Source organism: Python bivittatus, unplaced genomic scaffold (assembly GCF_059951505.1).
Source record: "Python bivittatus isolate LINGU-HERP-01145 unplaced genomic scaffold, Pbiv_v1 ctg000020_np1212, whole genome shotgun sequence".
Taxonomy (NCBI): domain Eukaryota; kingdom Metazoa; phylum Chordata; class Lepidosauria; order Squamata; family Pythonidae; genus Python; species Python bivittatus.
The window spans coordinates 39,082,576-39,107,522 of NW_028277030.1; the positions used below are offsets into that span (position 1 = coordinate 39,082,576).

The 24,947-nt window shown below is 37.0% G+C and overlaps 1 protein-coding gene across 1 annotated transcript in view; it reads right to left on the reverse strand.

Annotated features, from left to right (window-relative positions):
- The window catches only part of EYS (EGF-like photoreceptor maintenance factor), a 507,483-nt gene that overhangs the window by 203,301 nt on the left and 279,235 nt on the right, over positions 1-24,947 (reverse strand). The window contains 1 exon segment of the mRNA XM_088150272.1: positions 4,105-4,217. Coding sequence (XP_088006398.1) covers positions 4,105-4,217 — 113 coding nt within the window.

Consider the following 24,947-nt stretch of genomic DNA (forward strand, 5'->3'; position numbering starts at 1 on the left):
TGGTATTTTGAAATCCAAACAGATCTAGTTATAGAAATAGCAGAACATATTTGAGTAAATTCCAAACTGTTTAAATATTCATAAGTTTAAAATATACTCACAACCTGTACCTTAAACAAAGAAGTTTCATGAATGTAGGCATGTTTTGATTCCAACTAAGGCTGGAAGAATAATTAGATAGTTGTGAAGGGCTAGATCAAGAAAAATATACAACAAATAAGAAAAGACAAGACTGCCAGAATTATGGGGAAAGTTTGAATGAGGATTAGTGGGAATCGTACCAAAGAATTTCTCTTTAAAAGACTTTATTCTGTTCCGCACACTGAAGTGTTTTTGCAAGCTAACACACATTTGGAAAAATTTATTAAAATACTAGTATAGAAAATTTTGTTATATATGAACCACTGACCACAAATAAAGAAGTGAAGTAAAACGCAATTTAAAAAATCCATGTTACTAGCCATAGCAAAAAGTAATGGATAAGAAAATGGATGCTTCCCCTGTAGGAAACAAAATCTGAGCATCCTTCCTCACCATGGGAAGATTAGAAATGTTCTCTACTTGAAAGAGGACTAGGAGCAAACCTAAAATTGCCTGCCCCTTTTTTTGGCACAGGCTGGCCAATTACCTTAAGTGTTCAGCAGGTTCCCATTCAGTGCAAGGATTTTCAGCTGTGAAAACTGAAACTCTATTTAGAAATCGGAAATGGAAGATTCTGTGCCTCTGTTTCATGTTTGCTTAAGGAATGATGAAAATTGGTCAGATGTGTGGTCAAGAAGGTCTTTGATCAGCTCCATCTGATGTATCAGTCGGACCCTTTCCTGGACTGGGAGGCCCTTCAGACAGTCACCCACGCCCTGGCCATTTCAAGTCTTGATTACTGCAAAGTGCTGTACGTGAGGCTACCCTTGAAAACCATCTGAAAGCTTTCGCTGGTCCAGAAGCAGTGGCGTGGGTAGTGATGGGCATGCCTCAGTATGCCTATGTGATACCTCTTCCCATGAGCTGCACTGGTGGCCAATCTGCTTCTGGTTGTGATTCAAGGTACTGGTTATTACCTAGCCCTACATGGTACAGGGCCAGGCTACTTGACGGACTGCCTAGGTTTCTGCCCAGCTGGCAAGTGCCAGCAGAGCTGGTGCATTCCATATCCTTTTAATTAAAAAATGTTATCTATTGGGGCCCAAGAAGCTTGCTTTCTCTGTTGTGGTGCCTGCCCTTTGGAATGAGATCCCCCTTGAAATCCATGTGGCTCTCAACCTGTTTGCATTCTGGAAAGCCTTGAAGACTTGGTTGTTCTTCCAGGCCATGGGGTGAGATGGATATGTTTGTTATTTTTGTTTTCTGTTTGTGTATTGTGCCCAGATTCTATCTTTTTTTTGATTGGTATTTGCTTTTCTGTTTTTATGAACTTCCCAGAGTCAGTTGAGTTGGGCAGTATCCAAATTGTAAGTAAGTAAATAAGTAAGTAAGTAAGTAAGTAAATGCAGGTAGTCCTCAGTTAACAACTGTAATTGGGACCAGGAACTCCATTGCAAAGCAAAATGATCATAAAATGAAAAATCATGTGACTGTGCCAACTTACAATGGCAGTTCTGGCAGTTCTGGCTGTGGTTGTTAAACAAGGACCATGTGAGTCGTTAAGTGCGACATCATGTACTGCAGCTTGAAGCTTCCTGCCGGCTTCCCCACTGACTTTGCTTTCGGAAGTTGGAGTGAAGGTTGCAAATGGCAATCAGGTGACCATGGGACACTGTGACCATTGTAATTGTGTGTCAGTTGCTAAGGGCCCAAATTGCAATCATGTAACCGCAAGGATGCTATGACAGCTGCACCTTCAAGGACTGGTTGTAAGCCTCCATTTTCAGTGCCATTGTAACTTTGAACAGTCACTGAACCAGTTGTTGCTAAGCGAGAACTATTAGGAAGGAAGAGAGGGAGGGCTGGACTACTACAATGATGGCAGGCAAAAACCGTGGAAATTTTTTTGGAAAAATCTTTCCAATGAAGTTTCAGTAGGTGAACCCTAACATGCTATGCAATGGTTAAAAACTGAGAAACTTATATATATATATATATATATATATATATATAGAGAGAGAGAGAGAGAGAGAGAGAGAGAGAGAGAGAGAGGCCCAATCTTAAAATATCATAAAAATGTATTGCATACCATCAGAGGCTTGGAGAATGCAAATTACCTATCTGTATTCTGTTAAATCTGAAGCTACCATTGTAATTTCTTATTTTTCTAGTTATGGCAGGCTAAATGTCATACATGGCTGCAAAAGCAAACAATAACATTTCACTCCTGTTCCATATAAACCAAGAATTAACATCTTAATACAGGATTCTTGCTTGCATGGGTTTAAACCTACAGGAAGGCAGTTAACGCTGAATCACACAAACCCAATTTCACTGGTGATAAAGCTGGCATCATAAAAAAAGAAGATATTAGAACAGAAGAATATAAAAGGATTGGCACTTCGGAAACGATTTTAGAATTTCTATTAAACTAGCCAAGGTCTGCACATACAATTTGAAAGAACTGTATAGCACATTGGAGATTTCAAACAAAGCTGTACTTTTTTTAAAAAAATACTTTATTTAACAACAATAATTGTACAATATAAAACGTATCATAGAGTGCAAGAAGGAAATTCCATTTCCATCGCACAACAAAGAACAGAGAATGAAAGATGTGAAATATACTAACTCTGCATTGTAAAATTGTACAATATAAATAAGAAAATAACTGGACATCTCTTTAAGTATTTGCCTATTTAGATTCATAGTTGACGAGACATAAAAACCAATTTCAAATGTACTGATTTTGATTCTACAAGAGTCTGAATTTACTAATATTTCTGTGTTCTTGCATACAGTAACGTGAGCTGTAATACTGTAGCAATCTCATACAATGAGATGTCAGCCATATGGGATTAATGTTGGAATAATGTTGAGAGTTATAAAGTAATTCAGGCTTACTTTATCTGGAAAAAAATGTTTTGTATGTGTTTTATATTTCATCCTCAAATTTCAATATGCTTTTGTTTCTCTGAATCTCAGTCCCTGCCTGCCTGCTTTACAAAACGATTATTGACAGATGCACCGTGCAAAATTGACAATCTTGCTCAATATCTGTATAAACATATATTTTAAGTAGTGGAAGTCAGGGGCGAACATCTATCTCTATAGAAGCCCTTGGCCTATTTTATTTTTCCAGCATAGCACCTCAGATCTAACCACTCTTAATGTTCTAGCAATGCAAGAGAGGGTAAGAGGGATAAATGCACAAAGCTGAACTAGCCATATGGCTTAAGCTGAAATTGCAAATTAATAATATAAGCTTCAGGAAGATGTAACTGCTGCTTTACAGAATCACCCTAATGTCTCAACTTTCTTTTTGAATTAGATGCAATAAATTGATTTGGATAGCTTCTATTAAAAGTGGATGCTAGTGCCTTTCAACACCTGCCATCCATATTCAGCAAGACAACCACTCTAGTTAAAAAAGATAGCATGATACTGATGAAAGACCACCATCACTTTCCTTCAAATGTAATATATAATGAATGCTTGATCAAACAACAAGCAAGAGAAATACTATCCTTCCTTCCTTCCTTCCTTCCTTCCTTCCTTCCTTCCTTCCTTCCTTCCTTCCTTCCTTCCTTCCTTCCTTCCTTCCTTCCTTCCTTCCTTCCTTCCTTCCTAGTGGCTTTTGGTATTTTTCACCATAGGGTAACTTTTATGGATAAAACCAGTTCTGCTGCTTTTATATGCAGTATGCTAATAATACAAAATGCAAATACAACATTCCAAACCTCTCTTTCTTCTTTTGTAAACAAATCTTGAATTTTCGTTCCATTGGGCAGAAGTTCAAAATATATAACTTATCAGGCTTAATTGGCCAATTCTCTCTCTACATATACATATATTCTTTCTTTTTCACACACACATGCACACACAGAGATTGAGACACACACACACACACAATTTTTGTACATTATTTCAGATCCAGATAAAAACAAGACAAAGTTTCTGAAGCCTAGAAAATTGTAAAGGATCAGTTTCTTTTGATTGAAAAAGACACAGAAGTTGATTTACCTGCAGCTGCCAATATTGTTTTTATCCACAGCATTACGAAAGGTGTAAGGTCCCAGGTTATTGATTTCTGTAACTTCTATGCAGCCAGTAAAATTGTAGATGGATCCAGCTACCTAAAGGAAAAATAAAAGGAGGTAGATATTTCTTGTGGTTATGATTTGAAGTCAATCCAGCACTCGAACCAACATATTCCATTGTCTGGGGAATTAGACCTGATTCTTTATGTACCCTAAATTGCAATTACATTATAACATCATTTTGTAAAAATAAAGATTTTGCTAATGATCCCAGAAAAGTTAGCTTTCAGGATGACACATTAGTGCTCAGTATGTTTTCTCTCTGCAAAGCAAAATAATGATCATTGGTGGCTATATTTAGATACACGTTCTTCCTTAGGAAGGGTAGAATGACAACATTTACAACAATATAAATTACAAAGATAGTAAATGTAATGTGTACAATTCATTGGTTTCCCTGGGAAAGACACAATCTATGTGTGTACATTTTTAATAATTTCTAATGGAGAAATAATTTAAGAAATGAAAACCTAATTTCATCTGTTCAAGACAGCTTCCCACAGCTACTGTCCTGGAGGCTACATTATATACTCTGTAATTCTGATCTTTGTGCCCTGTTGGCCTCTGCCTATAATGGCAGAACCAACAAAACACACCTAAATTTGCTTTACTGTTTGCTTCTCTTTACCTCATTAACTCTACATAGCAAATTTTGCTATATGACTAACTTTCATTGAAATTCAGCACTTACCTAGATCATGCCCCAAATATATTAAAGGAAGCAAAATTATGTTTAAATCTGGCCTCTGGCCAGAAATAACAACTTGAAAGAGAAATATAATTTGAACTACATGTTTAGTTTCAAAAGCATTTTGTAATCTGGGGCAGTTATCTCAAAACTCTTCAACCTGGTATCCTCCAACTATACCTGGAGCTGCAACTCCCAGAATTTCCAGTGGAAAACTCTTATTCTCAAAATTTTAGGGCAGGTTTTGCTGGTCAAAGCTAAGCTATCCTAAAAGACCAGGAAGAAATACCATTGTAATATGTGAAGAAATGACACAGAAAAAAGAACTAGCCAAATACGTAACAATTCTGGGGTAGTAAAACCACACAGCAATACCAAATCAAAAGAGTGGAAGAGGATTAAATATCATGTAGCTTACTTTATCCTAAAGGAGAACCCTCAATTGTTCTTGGAATTCTGTCCCCCAGGAAATGTCTAAGATACCACCTATACAATCATTTTGCAATTGGCTAAGCCTTTTTCAGTTACCAGATACTGTAATGAATTTGCTATAGTGAACAGAATTAGCTTTTGAAGAGTACCATACAAAAATTTATAATAAAATAAAATCAACTGGATAATTGGATATATTGTGTATTATGGAGTTTTACTATCATTAGGGAAAAAACAAAAACAAAACACTTATGTTTTATTTAACCTTGAAAAATAATGGAAAGTACAAGTTAAGTTAGTAATCTTAACTATTATACTATTATTAATTATTATGCCATTCTTGCTGTGAAGATTTAGTTTACTATGATGGCTTTACAAGTTAGGTTCCATGCATTCATGATTTGTCTTGGCCTTCCATTCAACAATGAAATATATCAAGGCAGTTATTCACCTCCTTGAATATGTTGAGTTCCCCAATTATTTGACAAAAATATCACCAGTGAATTAATTCCTGATAGGTACAGTATCTACAAAGCATAGTGGTTCTCCAAAATTCCATTAACCACATCAAATACGCACACCAAAATTCAACAATTTGACAAGCTTTTCACTACCCTATCCTACAAATATACCTGAGCTGGAAGAATCATGACAGTTACCTCTTGCATTTTGCACCCACTGGGTTATTAATCTTTTTACTTGGCCTATTTCACACTTAAAAGTTTATGATTTCTTTAAAATGTTTCATGCAATAATTCTAAAAATACATGTTATTTTCTTTTTGAGTTATGTACAAATGATTTTTTAAAAAGTATATATTAAATAAAAAGGCTCCAGTCTGAAAAATTTCCAGCAACACCAGCTGTGCCAATTCATGAGGGCAGAAAGAGTTGAAGCAAGCTCAGGTGGAGAATAGAGTGTGAATGAGAATGAAGAAGGTCAGCCTTGCTGAGAGATGCACAGCTGCCGCCATTGACATTGGCAATGTCAGACAATGTCACATTTGGAAGCATGTTGGACAGAAGATTGTTATTATATTTAGATTATCAAGTGCTACTCCTGTGGGTGATCAGGGCATCCTATTTTGGGAGGATTTATCCTAGTCTGAAATTTGTCACCAACTATAAGTACAACTCTATACATGCATATCCAGAAAGAAGTCTTGCCAAGTTCAATGAGATATACCCCACAGTGAACAAGTAGAAATTAAGTTGTCATTTAGCAAAACTTTCCAATCTATTTTTGTCAGTTTATTAAATTTGGCTATCAATTTTATTAACTGCATATTTAATATTTTGATTGGGGTAAACAAATATACAAACAAAATGCTATATCAAATTACCAAGGAGTAAATGTAATTGATCTCATCAGAAGATAGATAATAGATAGATAGATAAATAGATAGAATAGAATAGGATTTAACCATTAATGAAGTTAATGTAATGGGTAAAACAATCTAATCAGCATAATAATTATCTTTTTTCTGATCCTTATAACTCATTTAGTTCTATTGCAAGTGTTTATTCAAATTTTGTTAGAAGTACAAAATCTGTGAACCTGGGAAAAATAAGAAAGAAAACAGTAGCAATCTAGCCAGTATACTAGGAAGCAACTCTAGGATTACTGGAGATAGAGCATGGGAGCATCCCCATCTCCTTTTATTTACTCAATAAATAGAATTACTTTTATTTACTCAAGCAATTGTCTGATCATTCTTTATAGTAAATAAATAAAAGCAACTTTGTTGCAAGTCCTGTGGAATTCAACCCAGTCCTTGCATTATTCTGAGACTGCACTACCATCTAGTCAGATACATGGCAGAAGAGATCAGATCAGAAGTTACCAGTGAGTCCTAGCAAACTGGGTTTTGTATATCAAAGGAGATTGGATTAATTCTTTGTATGTATGTATGTATGTATGTACGTATGTATGTTTGTATGTATATACACATAAACACAAATAAAATAAATTATTATTTTTTAAATCAAGCAGGGATATTACCTAAGTTATGTTTCAACAGATCAAAATATTACCCAAGTTATGTTTCTTCCTCCTTTCTACATAGATGAACACAGATGTTGCTTTGATATTTGCATATCATTATTACCTGACTCTTTTACCTGTTTTCCCTTCTACCCAAACAACACTATAGAAAACATATATATATGAAAGATTTGCAGTGTCCACTGCTGAATAACTTGAGAACTGGAATCCAGAACACTGTCTCTTTTTCCAATACATGCCATCTAAACATGCAGACCGTCTTCCAACAGAGATGGATCACTCTCATCCCTATTGAGAAGCAAAGAACAACATGCAGCAACAGCAGTGATTGCTGAAGTCATGCTTCACACCCAGTGCTCCACAAGGCATGCTGAGAGACTTGAAAGCCATATTCTAATTCCCCAAGAGATGAGCAGCTATGCCATAGCACACAACTCAACTGTCTTTCTGCAAGAAATGTTTGCAGGATGCTACTCTGTTTGGATCAGATCAACATGATTTTGAATGTTTTGTACTTACTGAAGGGCTTCACCTCGTGTTCTTATGTGATCAGAAATGTGATCTCTGCATGGAGCTTGTAAGGAATCGTTTATTGATTTCTGAGGCAAATAATACTCCTCATGACAACTGCTTGTGCAACATAATATTCTGAGCAGTTAATCTCTGCTGCTGTGCTATGCATCTTCTAAGCACCTGTGTTTTAACATCACATAGCTACTAATATTTCAAATGAAATTCTGATTATTGCTAAAGCAAAACAATCATCCCTGATAAAAATAGGCAAAGGTCAAAAGGATAATTATTATAGCACTTATATCAGCTGTGGTCTTCACTGCATTTCTAATGTCACATCAATGTGGGCAAAAACATTACCATAGCAACCCAAAATCTATATTGCACTCTGAACAGCAAATTAACAATGTAATTTGGGAATATATTAAAAAAAGAGGGGGGGGGGTTGGAAGAAGTTTGCATTTTCTTGAAAATGTTACTCTTGGTGAATATTTTATGGTGTAACATGATTGCCAGAAGAAAGAAACCCACAGATTGTGTCCCTGGTCACTTCCTCTGGATTTGTGATTAGTATATTTCCAATACAATGTTCTTCTCCTCAGATAAAAATAAAATAATTATAAGCCTTGCTTGCTTGCCTTGAGCATGACTGCTTCACAAATATCCCTACAAAACTACCCTCCCTCTTGCCTATGGTGAGGCCAGGCAAAATGAAATGTAGAAGAAATACCCATCTGAAAAGATGTTTATGAAAAAAAAAATGACGAAGGAAAGAGAGTGAATGCATTGACTTTAAAACACATGACTGTGATATCAATCAGGAAAAATGATTATGTTAAAAAATTCATCAGTGATTTCACATGTAGGTTTGCTTGGATTTGCCCATGGACACACCGAAGCACTTAATCCACTGAACACATTCAATTCCACTGTTAGCAATTTAGCAACCAACAAAGCACTTCTTTTTTTCAAGACACAAATGAGACAGGCAAAGGAGTCTTTTATTTTTTTAAAAAAAGTATGGCTGTAATGTAATACTAAGTTCCCAGAGAGTAAGGGGCCGTTGGATGCTGTAAATCAGGAGCGCTCAAACTGTTTTCTGTGTAACCCTGGGGTTCCATGAGAACTTGGTGGAGGTTCATGAGAGACTAAGCCACCTCCACCCCACCCCCACCCCCGCCTCAAAAGTTCATTTGAACACAGCCAATTTTCTACCACTAGTGCTTTGCTTCTTGACCAGGGGTTCTGGATTTCTTTTTTTGGAACTAATAGGTTCCAAAACCAATTTTTGGAACTAACAGGTTCCAAAGTTTGAACAAGTTTGAAAACCTCTGCTCTAGATTTCCTTCCAAGCAGGTGGAGAGGGAAATTGATCATTGGAAGTCATGATGGTTATGGAAAATTCCACTCCTATAGAAGGAGAGAACATTTAATGGAGTCTTTGAAGGAGGGCACATTAGAAGAAACCATATATCAACATGACCCAAAGCCTCCTTATTCACCAAACATGCTAGTTGGAAGGTATGATTTTGTGTGTGGGTGTGGGTGTGCGCGTGCACACGCGCACACGCATGTATAGGAAAGGTCTGTAGACCAAAATTTAATTAAAATCATAATGTAGGGGGGAATAGGTGAAAAAGAAGAGGGAATATTAAGGAAAAAAATCCTGTCCCCTTTCTACCTTGTGATCCAGGAGACTTTAGAATTTGTGGCAGATCTGTCATAAATGCTACTTCCTCCATTTCTTTACTAATTCTGTTCTTGTCTCCTCCTGCCCCCAATATTTGAAAGCTTGTTCACACATGCACATACCTCATTTCATAATTTAGCACTTACTGACTTACAGTATTATTTGATTTATATGTTTTCTGACCCAGTTTTTTTTATAAAGAGAAATTACAAAAAAGTGTGTGCGTGTACACATGCAATGATGAATTAAGCAATTTGCAATAAAACCATTTTAGAATGAACTCCAATGAAAAAAATCCCACATCTGAAACCTCAGCTTAAAATTCCCATAATATAAGATAAACAACCAGACACCAGCAGAACAGAGAACGTACCAGAGATGTTGGTAAATAAACACATCTCAGCTAGATTCTATTTTACTGTCTTCATCCCTTAGCTGGCTTTGTTATTTTCATTACAGCCTATAAGGTCTTTGTTTTCCGAAGACTCTTTCCATAGTAGATGGAATTTTTGGAATTGTTTTGTTTATAATACACATTTCCAGGCTGTTTATTCTTCCCTCCATTTGGAAATTTATATTTTACATATTGTTTGTTATACTGTTAATTGTTAATTGAGATTATATGGTTTTATTTATATTCATTTAATATCAATTTTTATATTTATCATTTTTCACTCTTATTACAGTATGTTACTAACTTTATGATTGCTTTTTCTTTTTAATTAACAGAGCAGCCCTCCCTTCTCCTCCCTTCCAAAAGAGAGTTTTCTTTGCATCTGATGTTATGAAAGGTTTTTAGATATAGAAGGGAGCTTGCAAAACAAATGGAGGTGTGCTATAGGGTAGAAGTATGTGAGTTCTGGTACCATGTGGCTTTTTTTGCATAGTCATAGTATACATGATCTTATTACAGGAAAAAACAGGTACCATACCCAATAGCCACACCCTCTGCCATCCATACCTTTGGGGTCATCAGAGGTGGTTTTTTGAGAATACCAGTGACAACATCTAGGACATAATTATTGACATCACATCAGGATCTAATTAGGATCCCATCGGTGTTCAGAGGTTTTACATGTTAAGGTCACCATATATGGGCTGCCAAAACTCAGACAACTGATAGCTTCAGTTTTTGGCATCTTTGCTGCCATTTAAGGGTGGCTAGAGTTTTGCAGCCTAGATACAGTAGACATGTTCAAGTACTTGCACAGCTGCAATGAGCAGTGAGGGAAGAAGTTGCTTCCCAGGCTGAAGTTCACACTAGCCTTCTGCTGCTGTTGCTGGAAGCTATTTGAGAAAATAAGAGTTTCCTGGTTTGAGAAACTGTGCTTGGCACCTGGGTTCTCTTCCCCCTAACTTGGTCACCTAACTACAGCCCCTTTTGTTATAGATGGTTTTTGACCCCTAGGAAGACACAAATCATTAAACCTGCTGAGGTAGATCAGTCATGTCTTTCTCTACTATCTGCAGACATCAAAAGACCATGTTACCCTGGAAGTCATTCAAGACAATAGATGATGGCTTTTGCCAGAGGGGTGAAATGTACATACATCTTGATCCAGATTCATCTTGGTATTCCATGCACAGTAATATATCTGAAAGCATCCAAGGCTTTATATGTGAATGACTGACTTATGGACGTCTTGCTGTAAGAAGATTTATGCTGACGACTTTGGAAGTAGGGAGTAAATTCTCCCTTTTGAAACTGCAGTTTAGAACTCCTTTCAAGGTCATGTACAGCCAATTTGTTATTTCTTAATGTGTATCTCTGAAACACATTTACATAATTAAAATAAATAAAGCATATGAAAATATGACCGGCATATGTGTGAGGCAATTTTTGAGATAATATCTGAATTACTGATTGTGGCAATTTTTCTACTCCAATGTATTTTATAAAGTTGTTGAGCTATGCAAATAGATGCATTTTCAACTTGTCCTTCATATTAAATCCTGGGGGGGGGGGGGGGGACTTCTGGGGGAAATATTTAGAGACAGGAATTGAAATACAAAGACCTTAGTTTTGAAAATATTGAAGCATGAACCATTGCTTCTGTTCCATTACTGTATGTTAGGTTCCTCAGGGGCTAGCTGTAATAGGGAAAGACACATGGGATTCCTTCCCTTAATCCAACTCACCTTGCTGCAAGCAGTGCAAAAGCAAGTTGCTAGGAAGGGAAATTATGAATCTCTAAGCAGCCCCAGGAGAAACTGACAACGAACTGCTGTTGAGACACACAAGGGGCAGGAGTGTTGTAAAGGTTGGAATGGCTTCATGGAGATATTGGTCTTCATAGAATAGGTCCACATTTGGACCAGTAGATGATAGCAAAGAGTTAGAGTTTTCTGTGTCTCTTTGCTGCCATCTTCTGATCGTCTGAATTTTTCCAGCTCAGATATAGTAAACCTATTGGGCTTACAGGAATAGGAGAAGCCAACCCAGGAGTTCCAACATGACATATTGACTGAATGGGAATGAAGAAAGACATCTGGCCATAGCTGAGTTCATGAAGAAAGACTGCTTACCCGGATGCCTCCCGGATTGATTGATACCCAATCAAGCATATTAACAACTTTGCCACTGCTGTTTAAGAAAGTTTTCATCAGCTTGAAGATAGCACATTTTCTTCCCGTCTTTGAGTTGAGTTCATAATAGTACTGCTGGATTTTTCAGCTTCCTCTTCTTTTATTCCCTATCATAAAATTTCACCCAAAACACAGGCTGTGAAGATTTTATCCTGTTTCTTTGTCCAGAGCTGACTCACACCCCTTTGTTTCTTGTGGACAAGGATTCCTAGCTCTAGATATTAATAATTTCTGACTGTCACCCAACTTCCTGCATTATTTTTTTCCAGCTTTTATTGAAGGTAGACCAAGACTGAAACAAATGCTGCAGTATAAATGTTTGTGTCTTCTGATGAATAAGAAGCCATAAAATGCCGTGCAACTGTGTGTAATATTTGCAAGAATGCCATTATTGTGCCTCTATATGAAGGGAAAGGTGGAAAAACTAAATGAAGAAATTACAAGGGGGATTAATTTAATTGGGCCTAGGAAGGTATTTGGCAGAATTCTTAATAAAAGAGTACAAGAGGAGACAATGAGAAACATTGGGGAGGTACTATGCAGCCAAATGGCAGGCAGAGGGTGTGCAACCAGATTTTTGCTCTTCAGTGGTCCCTAAGGAAAGTGCAAGAAAATTTATTTATAGATTATTTGTTGATATAGAGAAAGCGCATGATAAACCAAATAGGCTTGAAGTATGGAATGTTTTGCAGAAACATGGTGTTGAAGGTTGGTTGGGGATGTGATACAAGCAAATATAACTACGTGTGGAGATAAATGGAATGCTTATGAAATGATTCAACAGTGAGTAGGGAGTAAGACAAGGATGTGTGATTTCCCCTTGGCTTTTTAAGTTATTTATGGACCAATGTGTAAGGAATGCTTGTGTTGATGTAGAGTTGTATTGGTTGGGGAATGTGAATGTGTGTGTAATTTTGTGTGCAGGTGATGTGTTGCTGGTGAAGAATCCAAATAATGTTAGACTGTATGATTCAGCAAGGCATATGAATCTGAAAATGAATGTATCAAAGGCCAAGGTAGTTGTGTTTTACATGGACAATGGAATGAAGAACTGCAACTTATACACAAATGGTGAAAAACTAGAGCATTTAGAAGAAAATAATGTATTGTAATAGAATGTTAATTAAAGATAAGGAAATACATGAATAAATGTTAAGACTTGCAAATTCTAGTAGAAAGGATGTGGGTAGAAAGTGGCCTGCTACAAAAAAATGAAGATTTGTCAAAAAAAGTAAAAGTGGCTAGTATAAGAACGTACTTCTATACTCTTTGTTTTATGGAAGTGAGAATTATATTAGGAGGAGTGTAGAAGTAAGATGAATTTTGTGTGATAATGCAATAAGAGGTACGGTCAAAAACAAATGGATGCTAATAAATGTGCATTAACTACGAAAGTAAGTTACCAGTATGAAAGAAGCATATTGAACCTGTTTAGTCCCATAGAATGCATGAGGATCACATTATGAAACAACTATAAGAAGGAAGAGTGAATGGATCAAGAGGAAAGGGGAATTAGAGAAAGTCACAGTTGTATGGAGTTATTGAAGTCCTCAAAAGAGAGAGGTGAGAAGTTTAAATGGACATGGGAAAAGCAAGAAGGGTTTGCAAGCATAAAAAGGTATAGAGAGATATAAGTGAATAAATGTAAACTAGATTAAGCTATATTTTCTTATCTCATGCCTTTATGCTTATTCCTTTTCTGTGCTGTGCATAACAGTGCTTACTCTGAAAGGGAAGAGTATAATGGGCATGTCAGTATGTATGTACAGGAAAAAAGAACCTAACTTATTCAAAAATATTGAAGTTACAGGAAGGCAGTTTCCAATCAAATGCTACAAAAAACTTCTAACAGTAAGAACAGTTCAACAATTACTCACAGAGAAGGAAGTCTCTTTCAGTGATGGGATCAAGTGGAAGTAAAAAGCCATTTGTCAGGAGGGGAGAATCTGTAATTCTGCACTGAGCAGAGGGTTGGACTTGATACCCTAAAATGCCTCCCTCTTACTCAATGATTTTTAAATCCTTTTTAGTGGTTGATGCCTTCCTTTCCAGGCAAATGCTGAATTTCCAAATTATGTATAAGAGACACAGCTTCACAGATGATTTTGAATCAGATATGAGGCAAGTTAGCAATGTAGTAAAACATACCCTAGGTCACTACCCTGGACTTAGGATTTGGGGTCTATGGTAAGATGATATAATGGTATAGGTGCTGTAGCCAACTCTTAGACACTGCTTTCTAGGTACCACCCCAAACACTGGATAGCTTCACATGTTATTCTTTACAGTATATGAGAAGACACTAAATTCTGAACAGCCAAAATGGTCAGAGCCCCAAAGTCTACTATAAGAGAGGAGAGGCCTCATCCAGAAGGTAAGAAAAAGGAGAATGAGTTGCCCTGTTTAATATAAATACCCTAGAAGCCTCTGCATCTTTAATACATTGTCTTGGTGCTATAATCAACATCAGACATCACATATTCAATTTTCCTTACCCCTTTCCCCGCACACACATCAGGGACAAGAACTATTTTGTAGAGTTATCCTACATTGTGCCTTCTTCCCCTTCTATGAATGGGCACTCACTCTGCACTGACTTAGTCCCCAAACCCTATACATTGAACAATTTGTGCGATACCACCTTGCTGATTATGCTAATTCCGCATGATCCTTCCTTATAAAGTTTACTGACTTGTAAATGCATCACCTTCTACTTTCATTCCTATATAAAAATGGAGTCTCTACACAAAAAAAGTGTTTTCATTTTAAAAAACCCTGCATTTAATTAAAAAAAAAAATTCAATTGGCCTCTGCTATCTCACCCAAACACCCAAGAGCCTCTGCATTTGTAAAAGTATGAAGCAATTAAAATCCTGTTGAGTAAAATATTGCAATGAAGCCCCGTCTTGGAAAGATTACACTTGGACATTGGCAATCAGAATGATTTCTGGTCAGCAGGGGACTCCAGCTTTGAGGGTTGAAAGCTGCAAGCAGCTTGGCTTCCTCTTTATTTAAAGTTGTTAGAATTGTTTCCAAAAGCACTCACTAGATGTCTCTATATAAGTTAAATATAATTGCTGCAGAGAATGTCATGCCGCTGCTCCTGTTAACAAGAAACCTGTGACAGGCATGGTTTGTTCTGAAAAACTATCTTGTTTGTAGCCAGTAACTCCATTTGAAGTTCAAAAGGTGGCTTTTATTTTAAATATTCTTATAGATTCTGGCCAGGGTCCTGCTTGGAGGATGCTAAATCTTCAGTATTGTTTTAGGTCCCAGAGGATGCTGTGCCACAAAAACAGAGAACAATTAGAGGTTTCCACGTAGTTGATCAGCTGGTTTGCAGCAAACAGAATGAAGGTAGCCTTTATTCCCATCTAATGCAATACACATATTTGTATTTTATCATGTTCCTTGCAAAGATCATTTACAATGTCAAAATTCATTTTTAAAAAAGTTCAATGTATCATCAGTTTTGCCAGTCATTGCAGTTAATTGGATTTGTTCATTTTTCCCTTGTGAACCATCTCTTATTCTTTAACTGTGCCCATTAGCTATCAGTTATCTGTTACATTATTTGATAACTTTATAGCTTTTTATGAAGGAGAAAAGAAAGAAAAGAAAAGAAAAAAGAAAAGGGAAACCCAGTAATATTTTCAATTCCCTGAAGCATCTGTTATCTTCATGTATTTGTAACACAGGTGTCTCCATCAAACCAAGCCCCCAAATGCAGAAATGCAATTCAAACATGTTGAGTTAAAAAAAAAATGTATTCATACTGGCACAATAGCTTAAATTGGTTTGTGAAAAAAGGGAGATCAATTTATTTCTGAACCAGTCATGAAATACAAATCTGAAATGAATTTGTGCTAAGCTGCAGGATTTTGATTTGTCTAGTGATGTTCTGTAATGGCCAAGCAGGCTTATAACCCTGGCAAGTTCAGTCTAAAGAATTTTGTCCAATACATGGCAGTAAATCGAATTTAGGCCTTATGAAAAGAGCATCTGCTGGAAAATAAATAAATAAATAACAGAGCTTTTTATTTCCCCTATGACCATGATCCACAAATGACATTTACATAGATTTTTGCTTTTCAGATATGTAAATATAGAACAAGCTATACTTACAAGCTTGTTCAGTTGATTTTTACATGGCTTCCTCTGCCTCTTGTCAGAACCAGCAGAGCATTTCTGAACCTGAAACACTTGAGGCTCATGAGAGGACCAAAGGGTTGGCAGCCTGTAGCTCATAGAGCTCAGCAGAATCACTGATGCTTGTCTTGGTAAGCCAATGATAGCTTATTTAAAATACAGGCGAATGAAATGAAATAATGAAATGAAGATTTTGTTCTAGACACACCCACTGGGAAACATTTTGGAATTGGATCTCAGGATTTAGTCCCAGAAGGGAGAAACACCACGCTTGCTTTAAAATGACTACTCCAAGCAGGCTCTGCTCCCTCATCCATGGGAAGGATTGCATTGTGATGTTGGTTATTAGTGTCACTATTTGTTTATTAATTATTTGTCAAATTCATATAGCCTCCCAACTCACACAAAGGGACTCTGGGTGGTGTACAATAAAACCAGCCATTAAAACATTCTATAAAACCAATTAAAACAATAAACATAGATAAAAGAAGATCATGGGAGGGAAGATATTGGACATAATGCAACCAGCGTGCAGGGTCCCTATTACCAAGGGATTCTCAGGGTTGCTGGAAAAAACAAACTTTTTTTAAAAAAAATAATTTTATTAAAAGTTTTAAAAAGGAAGATAAAAGCTAATATAAAGTAAGGAAGAAAAAAAATCAAAGAGAAAGCTAAAAGTGCAAGAAAGAAAGAAAAGTAAAAGAAAAATAGAAAAGAAAGAAAAAAGATACAAAGAAGTGGTTTCTGATTTTCTTTACCGAAGTTATAAGTACAATTATAAATTTACCTCTTTCTCTAAAGTTACATCATGAATCTCTTTTTTCTATAATCTATCCTGTGTAATCATCAAAACCATAAACCATAAATTCATTTTTTCTGTTTTATGCAAAAAGTCTATAAGGGGTTTCCAGTCAGCAATAAATGTAGATATTGTCTTTTCTCTGATCAAAGAAGTCTATTTGGCCTGAAAAAAAAAAACATGTTGTTTTGAGGGTTTTCCAGAAGGCCATAAGAGTTGGGGCTAACCTCACCTCAGGGGGGATGATGTCTGTTTCCCAGGCAACCAGATTTAGGTCTACTACTTTTTTATTTAATTTGGTCTTATGATATGAGTTGGGAAGGCATTAATAGTGAGGTGAATGTCTTGGCATGTCCACCTTCAGCTAACTTGTGAAATACCATAGTATAAACATTTCTTATTTGAATGGCATTGGCTGAAAACCCAAACAATAGTTAGGTCTTACTCACCAGGGTATAAGACATCACCCACTAGCCACTGAAGCAGAAAGTGGGTATTCTCCTCACATGGCCAGTATTGTTCAATCATATTATATTACTAACATAATGGTATAGTGTCCTGCCATGCTGTGGCCTTTCCACTGCTTTGAGAGATAAATGGCTACACCAGAATAGTTCTGGGTGAGAAGGAACTTTGGATAGATATCAATCTTCGCCTGTTCCTGAGCTTTAAGTCAAGGCCTGTCCAGGGCTTCAACAAAATGCCTAAAGTATACATGCTTGAAGCTTTACCATATTGTGATCACTTCTATACTGATTTTGTGTGTGCGTGTGTGATAGGAGTAATACAGAAATAAAAGTTCAGAAAAAAAAATGGCCAGGAGATTACTGCACATTGGGAGAGGGACTACTGCACATTGCTCAGTGGAGAAAAGTTATTCAGTAATTTCTTGGTATGTAGTATGTGCAAGGTGGGAGAAACACCTTGCTATCTTTTTCTTTTTGTTAAAAGGATATGGGGCAACAATAGCACCTGGCTGCATAGTCTCCCCATCCTCCTCCTCTCTGTAATGTCCTCAGCTTCGTTTCCTTCTGGGCCATTGTTGATCTGTGTGGGAGGGAAATGGTAGCTATTAAAGGGAGGGAGGGAGGAGGAATATTCAGACAAAGTACAATGAAATGGTCCTTTTTTAATGGATGTGAATTAACACAATTCAGAAACGTTTTCAGCAAAAAATATACCCTCAGAAACTTTGGCTTAATTCTAGCCAGGATTGTAGCTAGGCTTACAGCAATTTGCATATCAGTTGCAAAGGTACAGGCAACTTTTAAAGACCTCTATTTCTATCAAAGTATGCCAGATCCCTAGGAATGCTGTATTAAGACATATTAGGATGAGAAGTCATTTAGTTGGATTTTTTCTGGCAGGCGTCAGTTCTTCATAGCACTTCAGGCAGCTTTTTAAAAAGTAGGGAGAGTAGTCAAATGAATATTATTTCATAGCTTGTACCTTTCCCCCCTCAAATCTTATTAAACAGTAACATGCATAGGAATTGAAAGAAACAAATCTGGACAGCAATGGGCAAAGCCGTGTACTCAGTAAAAATACAATTTCATTTAATTAAGCAATATAGATATAATACAACATACATTTATTTCTACATGTGGTTTACCCTTCTCTTTTGTTAAAAAGGATAAATTAAAAAAAAGAACACTATAGCTTATTCTTGCCAATTATTTTGGCATGGTTCCTACTAAATTGGTGAAACAGGAATTCTAGGGTTTCCAGACCCTGTTCAGGATTCCTGAACAAGAAATTCAGTGATAAGAAAATTCCATGATGATCATGATCATGATGTTAATGATGTATTATCTTGCCATGACTTATATGAGAGTCTCCATTTTATCCCCACAAGAACAATCCTGGGATGTAAGTCATCCTTTGAATTTCCATGGCTCACAGTGGATATAGAAGTAGATCTCCTAGTCTTTGTCCAATGCTTTGGCTCCAGTGGCACTCTGGTTCTAATTCTCCAGCTGTACAGAATACCCTGGATGGAGCCTGTACAGGATACCCTGGATGGAGCAGATAGAGTCTAAAAGAAATGGCCTCAAGAGAGCATAGGTTGTATTTTGAAGACAAAAGGAGCATTCAGTCACCTAGCACTGTGATACAATTTTCTTAATAAATCAGTGTGGGACAAGAGGCTTTGGATGAGATATTCTATTTCACATTATTCTGAATTAAACAGTAAATGCTTTGCCTGCAACATCTTTGTTCTTCTACTCTAAAAATTGCAGATTTGCATGTTTGCAAATATTAGAACATTTATGAAGAGTTTAGGATAGTTTTCTCCAATCCAGTGTTTTCCTGATATGCTGGTTGTAATTTACAAAATCCATCTGTTTGCAGCATGGGGCTGGAGAAGGGCTGGGGAATCTTTATACACCAGTCACATGGTTTATTTTAGAGGAAATTCCCAGATGAGTCCTTGAGAGTTTGACAGCTTGAAAATCATAATTTGATCTGCTCTAGCAATGTGGGAATCAGTTTGCAAATATTTCCTCCTTATAAACACATCCGGGGGCAAGCTATTCTACTGACTTCATAGAAGGGCAATAATAACTGGAGTGGCTTTTAAGACTGTTGCTAAATTTCAAGCAATATCCTTGAAATGTTTTAAGAGCAACTTCGATTTAAAAACATACACATTTACCTGACTATCTGAAGTCTGCATTATGGCCATTAAAACAAAACACTGAAGTATAGATGCAAATTAAGCTGCAAAACAAGCTATGGTTTTAAAAAAAAAAGCTTAAAATAAATAATGTCTTTTTTCTGAATTCTGAAATTCCATTGCAATTACCTGCCAGGTAACTAAAGTGTCATTAATTGCTTAATTAGGTTGCATTTTGCTGCAGAGAATGTAAAATAGGTGCACTTGAAGGAAGATTAAAGGTTGTTGTCAAATACGTACACTAACAGTTGATTGCATTAATGGTGTTATTTGTGCTACTGTAATTGCTGCAGTAATTTATATTTCTGGGATTATTATTATTATAACACTGAAGATGTCAACTGTCATTATTTCATATTCCTTCTTTGTGTAAGAAAAAAACTCCTCAGTGTAATTAAACTTCATAATGAAACAAACTGTATAATGCATTCATCAGAGAAATTAAAACTACTGAGATGTGGGGATAGAAATGTTCTGTACAAAGGTGGGGAAAAAATGATGAAATGGCAGATATGTCAGGCCAATACCAGGGAAGGTGTTTGTTAAATGGATCAAAACAGCATCGGTTTGCACTTAAACTAATATATGAATGTTTACAGAAAGAGGCAAATGTAGACACTGTTATTATAATTTGATATATCTGCACATGGCAGAGAAGATTGTGACCAGGTGGCTTCCTGCTCAGTCTGATGTCCAGATGATAACTGCTGATGAGCACCTTCAGGCTCCTGCTTTCTCATCTTAGAGAGTTTACATGCAGCCCTTAATGTTCTGCTGTGTATTCCTGCTGTAGGAATCTATCACTACAACATTATTGACAGTTGGCCGTTTGGCCTCTCTTACAGCTCCAGTGGAGAGTTCACCACCTCCTGAGGCAGTCTGCTCATTGCTGAACAGCTTTCTTAGCATTAGGAAATGTCCCTGATGTCCAGCCCAAATCTACTTCCTTATAATTTAAACCCACTGTTTCTTGTTAAATCTTCTGGAGCACCTCTGAACAATTCTGTCCCATCTTGTATGTGACAGCCTTCTGATAACTGAAGACAGCTATCATGTCTCCTCCCAATCTTTTCTTCTTTATACGAAACTAGTTGGTGCCTTCAACTGTTCCTTGCACATTTTCCTTCTACAGCCTTTATTTTCTTGAATGCTCTCCTCTGGACATGCTTCAGTATATCTATACACTTTTTAAAATATGGGGCCCAAAACAGGATGCAATATTTTGAGTGCAGTCTGACCAATGCTGAATAGAGAAAAACAATAATTTCCCTTGATCTGAACACTATACTTCTATTGATGCAGTCTAGGATACCATTTGCCTTTTTTTCTGCAGTTGCAGTATACCACTGGTTTACATTCCGTTTGTGATCCACTAAGACACCCAGATTGTTTTCACATGTATGTTGCTCAGTATGGTTTCCTCTCCCCAGTCCTATATTCATGCCTTTGAATTTTTTCTACTCAAATGTTTGTATATGTCTTTAAGCCAGATTCACAGTAGCTGTTTCTTAAATGGAACAATCCTTCAAATAAAGGATTGCTTTAGGTCCAGTGTATTCTTTCTGGTCAAACTACAAATAATTTCCATTGAACAAATATTTTCAGCATCACTTTAATATATATAAGGAGTGTTTCTCCTCCTCCTCCTTCAGACAAGGAAATTAAATCCTAAAAATTTCAACAACAACAACAATTTATATGCTGCCTGACTCCTAGAGTTGGCTGATATATCATCAATGGATCTGGGATTCAGAGAGGGAATATAATCAGAAGTTCTTGTTGAATTGTCCAATTCCAGTCATTTACATTTTCTCTTTTTCTCTTCCCTCTCTTCCTCTAGCTGTGTTTGTGTGTACTTCTCTTTCTGTCTTGACACCATTACTCTGTCTCCATAATTTTAAGCCTAGAGCATAAATCACAGACAGCTGGTCTAAGACATTCTTATGCTGCAGAAGCTACTTGCTCCTCAGTCAGCTGGAGGGCTTCCAGATGCCTTGCAGTGGTGATAGCACAAGGTCCAAGAAGTGAGCTGCTGTTATGCAGTAATTGTTTCCATCCCTTCTGGAGCTGGGGACAGGGTTAAAAGGAGGTTGGAGCAGATTTCAGGGAGGCAAACTATTCTCATTTGCAGCCTTAAAACCCCAGATGGCATTTAAGGGGTTTAAGGGTGGATATGAGAGCAGTTTGCATCCCAAAGCTTCCCACTCTCATTGCCATACTTTTCACACAAACTGCTGAATGTTGGCTGTAATGCTACTAAATTTCTTGGGGCGGAAGGGTGCTGGGCTCCACATCCAGCCTTCCTAACTTTGTTCTACAGAGACTATTGTTGGTAAACAGTCCCATGCCTTATTCTTCAGGGCACAGAAAGGTAACACAACATGAAGACTGTATGGAGCACTTAATGTTCTGCTGTGCATTATGTACACTATGCCCTCTAGTAGCTTGCTAATTAGATGCAAATGAAGATAGGGAGTTTTTGGGGGGCTGGTGCCCCACTGTAGCAGAGTAACTGGGGGAAGGGAGTTTTTCGAGGCAAAACTTTTCCATTCTGCTCAGAATTTCTGATTTCCTGTGGAAAATAAACCAACTGAGTAGGTGGGAAATTAGGAAGCTTCATCTTCCCCCTGGCCAGTAAGATGACCAGTACAGAGAGATAAATGGATTTGTTTGAATATGCACATGTATGTGCAGCCCCTGATTGGGCACCAATTTTCAGTCTTTGGTCTGAAAAGTTTGTCTGTCCCTTAGAACAGGTCTGCATTTTACTAATTTCCAGAAAAAGATAAACTATCATTTCCCATAAGAGATAGATCAGAGAAAATCTCTGTATCAGTATGCAACCTGTTCCCATTTTGAAGTTCTTTAAGCTAGCCCACTAATCAAATAACAACAGCCATTACTACTAGGAATACAGATCAGAGTAGACAGAAATGTGAGGTAAATCAGCCAATTGGACCAATTTATAGTTAAAGAAGATTCCACTGAAATGAGAAGAACTGAAAGGTTTTTATTTGTAAGGTGGACAGTTGTACTAGTCATGTGATAGAATATCCCACTTTTGTTATTTATTGGTTTCTGTCATTTATCCATTGTGGAACTCTATTTCATGGAACAACTGCAGTAGCTACGAACTGTTGCAAGGTGAAAAGTTTGGTGATCCCCTTCCAAATGTCTTGGATCTGTCCATTAACGTACCCAAGTTTCATGTCTGATGAAGCAATTCTTATCTGGCTATCGTAAAAACACAACAGTTTGGGAGATCTGTAGTAGCTGGAGCACTAGTGTGAAATAAACCCATGCTTTACAGTATTCAGAGGCTGTATGAAGCTTTGTCTAGTCTGATAAGATTTGACTTTGCTCTATACTGATCTTGGCTTTTATTTGTTGTGCTTGTCTCCATTTTAATTTGTTTTTTATGCATTCTTTTATTCTTCATTTACTATGGGATTGTGGCATTTTAATTCTTATAAGCAGCGCTAATAATACATATGCAGAATACAAGCTTTCTGTTAAATAAATAAACAGCCCGGTAAGGCATGCAGGGAATGGTGAAAGGAGCAAACAAAATCCTGATGTGGGTGGTTGCTAGGAAACTAAACACATCTTCTTCTTCTATCCAATCCCTGCATGGCATTCTGTAGACTACACTAAAGATATCTGAGGGGTGTGTGTGTGTGTGTGTGTATTCATATTCAACAGGAAGACAACACTGAACTGAATGTTACTGAATCACAGTTTTATGACAATCAGGAAATAGGCTTTGGAAGTCGAAGGCATGATGAGGGGAAGCTTAAGTCCTTTTAAAGGTTTAGTCTTTTTAAAAGGGTTTAAAAAACAGAATTGTAAAAGAACTAAAGCAACCCATGATTATTTATGTGGGAGAAAGAAAGGGGACATACTTAATTGTTGTTCCTAGTGTCATTTGTTTGTATGTATGTACTTATGAAGTTTTATTTTTTCTATACAATCAAGCAGAATTATGACTTGTAATTTCTGACTTGTTTGTTTTAGTCCAGTAAAACTGCATAATGTCCACCATATCACCGAAGCTACATTCTCCAGGAATTAAATTCCCATCAGTTAAGTTAAATTAAATCAAGCTCACAGATCTTTGCAGGATCTGAAAAATAGGGCTGCTTCGCAGAGAAGTGGTAGCCTTATTGCCCTTATTACTGTTCCAGATAGGTTAATCAGGAGGTAAAGCAAACACCATACTTTTAAAGTAATGCAGTTAAGAAGAAGATTCCTACTGTGTCCTTGACCACACTGCTGTCCTCCATGGTTTCCTTCTATATTATAGAATGATTTAATTCCTTTAAAACTGTAGCAATTTCAGTGGCTAACCCATTTTCCATTCCAATAAAGGAAGGGATTTGCTCTCTCTCACTCTCCCTTGCTGTCTCTCCCCCATAAAAGCCTTAGGAAAAGTAAAAGCAGTTTGCTTTTGTTTTTACAGCACATTGCCTGTGTATTTTAGCACACCAGGTATGCATGCACTCTATGCATTTCAGATGTTGAGCCTGGAGATGGAATATGCTAAAGATTTTCTGCTCACGCATTAGTTGTCATATATTGTCTGGCCTATGTCTTTGTTTGGGGAGGGGGGATTAAACATATTTCAATAGTATTATTCTGAAAAACAGATGCATAATCAGGACATGATTAACTTGTATATAATTATGGGAAAACTGGATAGGGATTTTTTTCCCTTGTGATCACACACCAGGAGCCACTCTCTTAGAGAGGGGACAAGCCCATGACCAGGTACTAGCCTTGAAGGCTCCATAGAACCTCTTATATTGGAGGCAGGACATCTCTGATTAGTAATTCATGCATGTTTATGAGCTTTTCATGGGCCTTTGGTTCACACTGTTGGAACAAAATCCTGAATTAAATAGACCTCTTGTCTGACCTAGCTCTTCATAAATTCTTATGTTTTTATCTGTTGGTCTGAACTTAATAAGAAATCTCAGTAGATGGAGAAGGTGGTTATCAAGGTATATGGTTGGTCTACCTAGTTCTGAAGTCTCATCTATATTTACTGCTTCTTATATCTGTTTATGCAGCTCATATCTCTTCAATTCATTCTCTCCCTGAGAGGAAATGCCCTTCTGCCCATAAAACATGAAAGGGAAGAATTGAAGAGCTACAATCTAGAGATATGACTTTGGCTACCACAATGTCCTCTTTCCCACTTGTCCCATGTAGCATTGAAAACCTCGAAG